This window comes from Monoraphidium neglectum (genome assembly GCF_000611645.1).
Source record: "Monoraphidium neglectum strain SAG 48.87 unplaced genomic scaffold scaffold06646, whole genome shotgun sequence".
In the NCBI taxonomy this organism is placed as follows: domain Eukaryota; kingdom Viridiplantae; phylum Chlorophyta; class Chlorophyceae; order Sphaeropleales; family Selenastraceae; genus Monoraphidium; species Monoraphidium neglectum.
Window position 1 is genome coordinate 2,219 of NW_014007000.1, and position 793 is coordinate 3,011.

The 793-nt window shown below is 62.2% G+C and overlaps 1 protein-coding gene across 1 annotated transcript; it reads left to right on the forward strand.

Moving 5' to 3' along the window:
- Positions 1 to 539: 539 nt before the first annotated feature.
- MNEG_16665 (hypothetical protein) lies at positions 540 to 782 on the forward strand (the record flags this gene model as incomplete). Its single annotated transcript, XM_014034865.1, has 1 exon — positions 540 to 782. A coding segment is annotated over one exon (243 nt), but the record flags the coding sequence as incomplete, so codon positions are not given.
- Between the last annotated feature and the right edge of the window lie 11 nt (positions 783 to 793).

The following is a 793-nucleotide window of genomic DNA, read 5'->3' on the forward strand; positions in this document are numbered from 1 at the left end:
GCGCGCACGCGAGGCTGCGGCGCGGCCAGGATGATGCAGGCGGATCTAGGTTTTTTTTGGGGGGGGGCCTGCCTGAGTGAAAATGAGCATGTGTGTGTGTGTGTGTGTGTGTGTGTGTGTGTGTGTGCGCGCGAGAGAGAGAGAGAGAGAGAGAGAGAGAGAGAGAGAGAGAGAGAGAGAGAGAGAGACATGACGTATTTGAGAAAGCGTGCTTGGGCGTGATTGGTGGGCTTGGGTGGGCCTGGCCCAACTCATAGTGCTGGCGCTTGTCCTCAAAAGAGGGCAGCCCCACAGGTGCGGCCCGCGGCGCAAGCAAGGGTTGTGGTGGGCAAGGGTTGTGGTGGGCAAGGGTGCAAGCAAGGGTTGTGTTATCCTGGGTAGGGATGGGGGGTGACTTGTGGCCGCCGCTGTGTGTGCGCGTACCTGGAGCCGACTGCACACCCACACACACACACACACACACACACACGCGCACACGCGCACGCACGCACGCACGCACACATACACATGCACCAATTCCACCCCCGCCCACCCCCCAGGAAGCCCCTGTGGACCAACACCGGCCTGCTCATCTCCCTCACAGTCCAGACAGCCTTCCTTGGCTACTCCCTGTTCTCAGTGGACCCCTTCACCACAAAAGTCCAGCAGATAGTCGGCTTTGACCGCCTCCCCCTGTCCCTGCGAGGCGTCTTATTGGGCCTCATGGGCGCAAACCTGGTGGTGGCGGTGGCAGCAGAGGCGCTGAGCGTGTATGCGATTCGGGGCATCGAGCGGGTCGCGGCGTGGGCGGCGG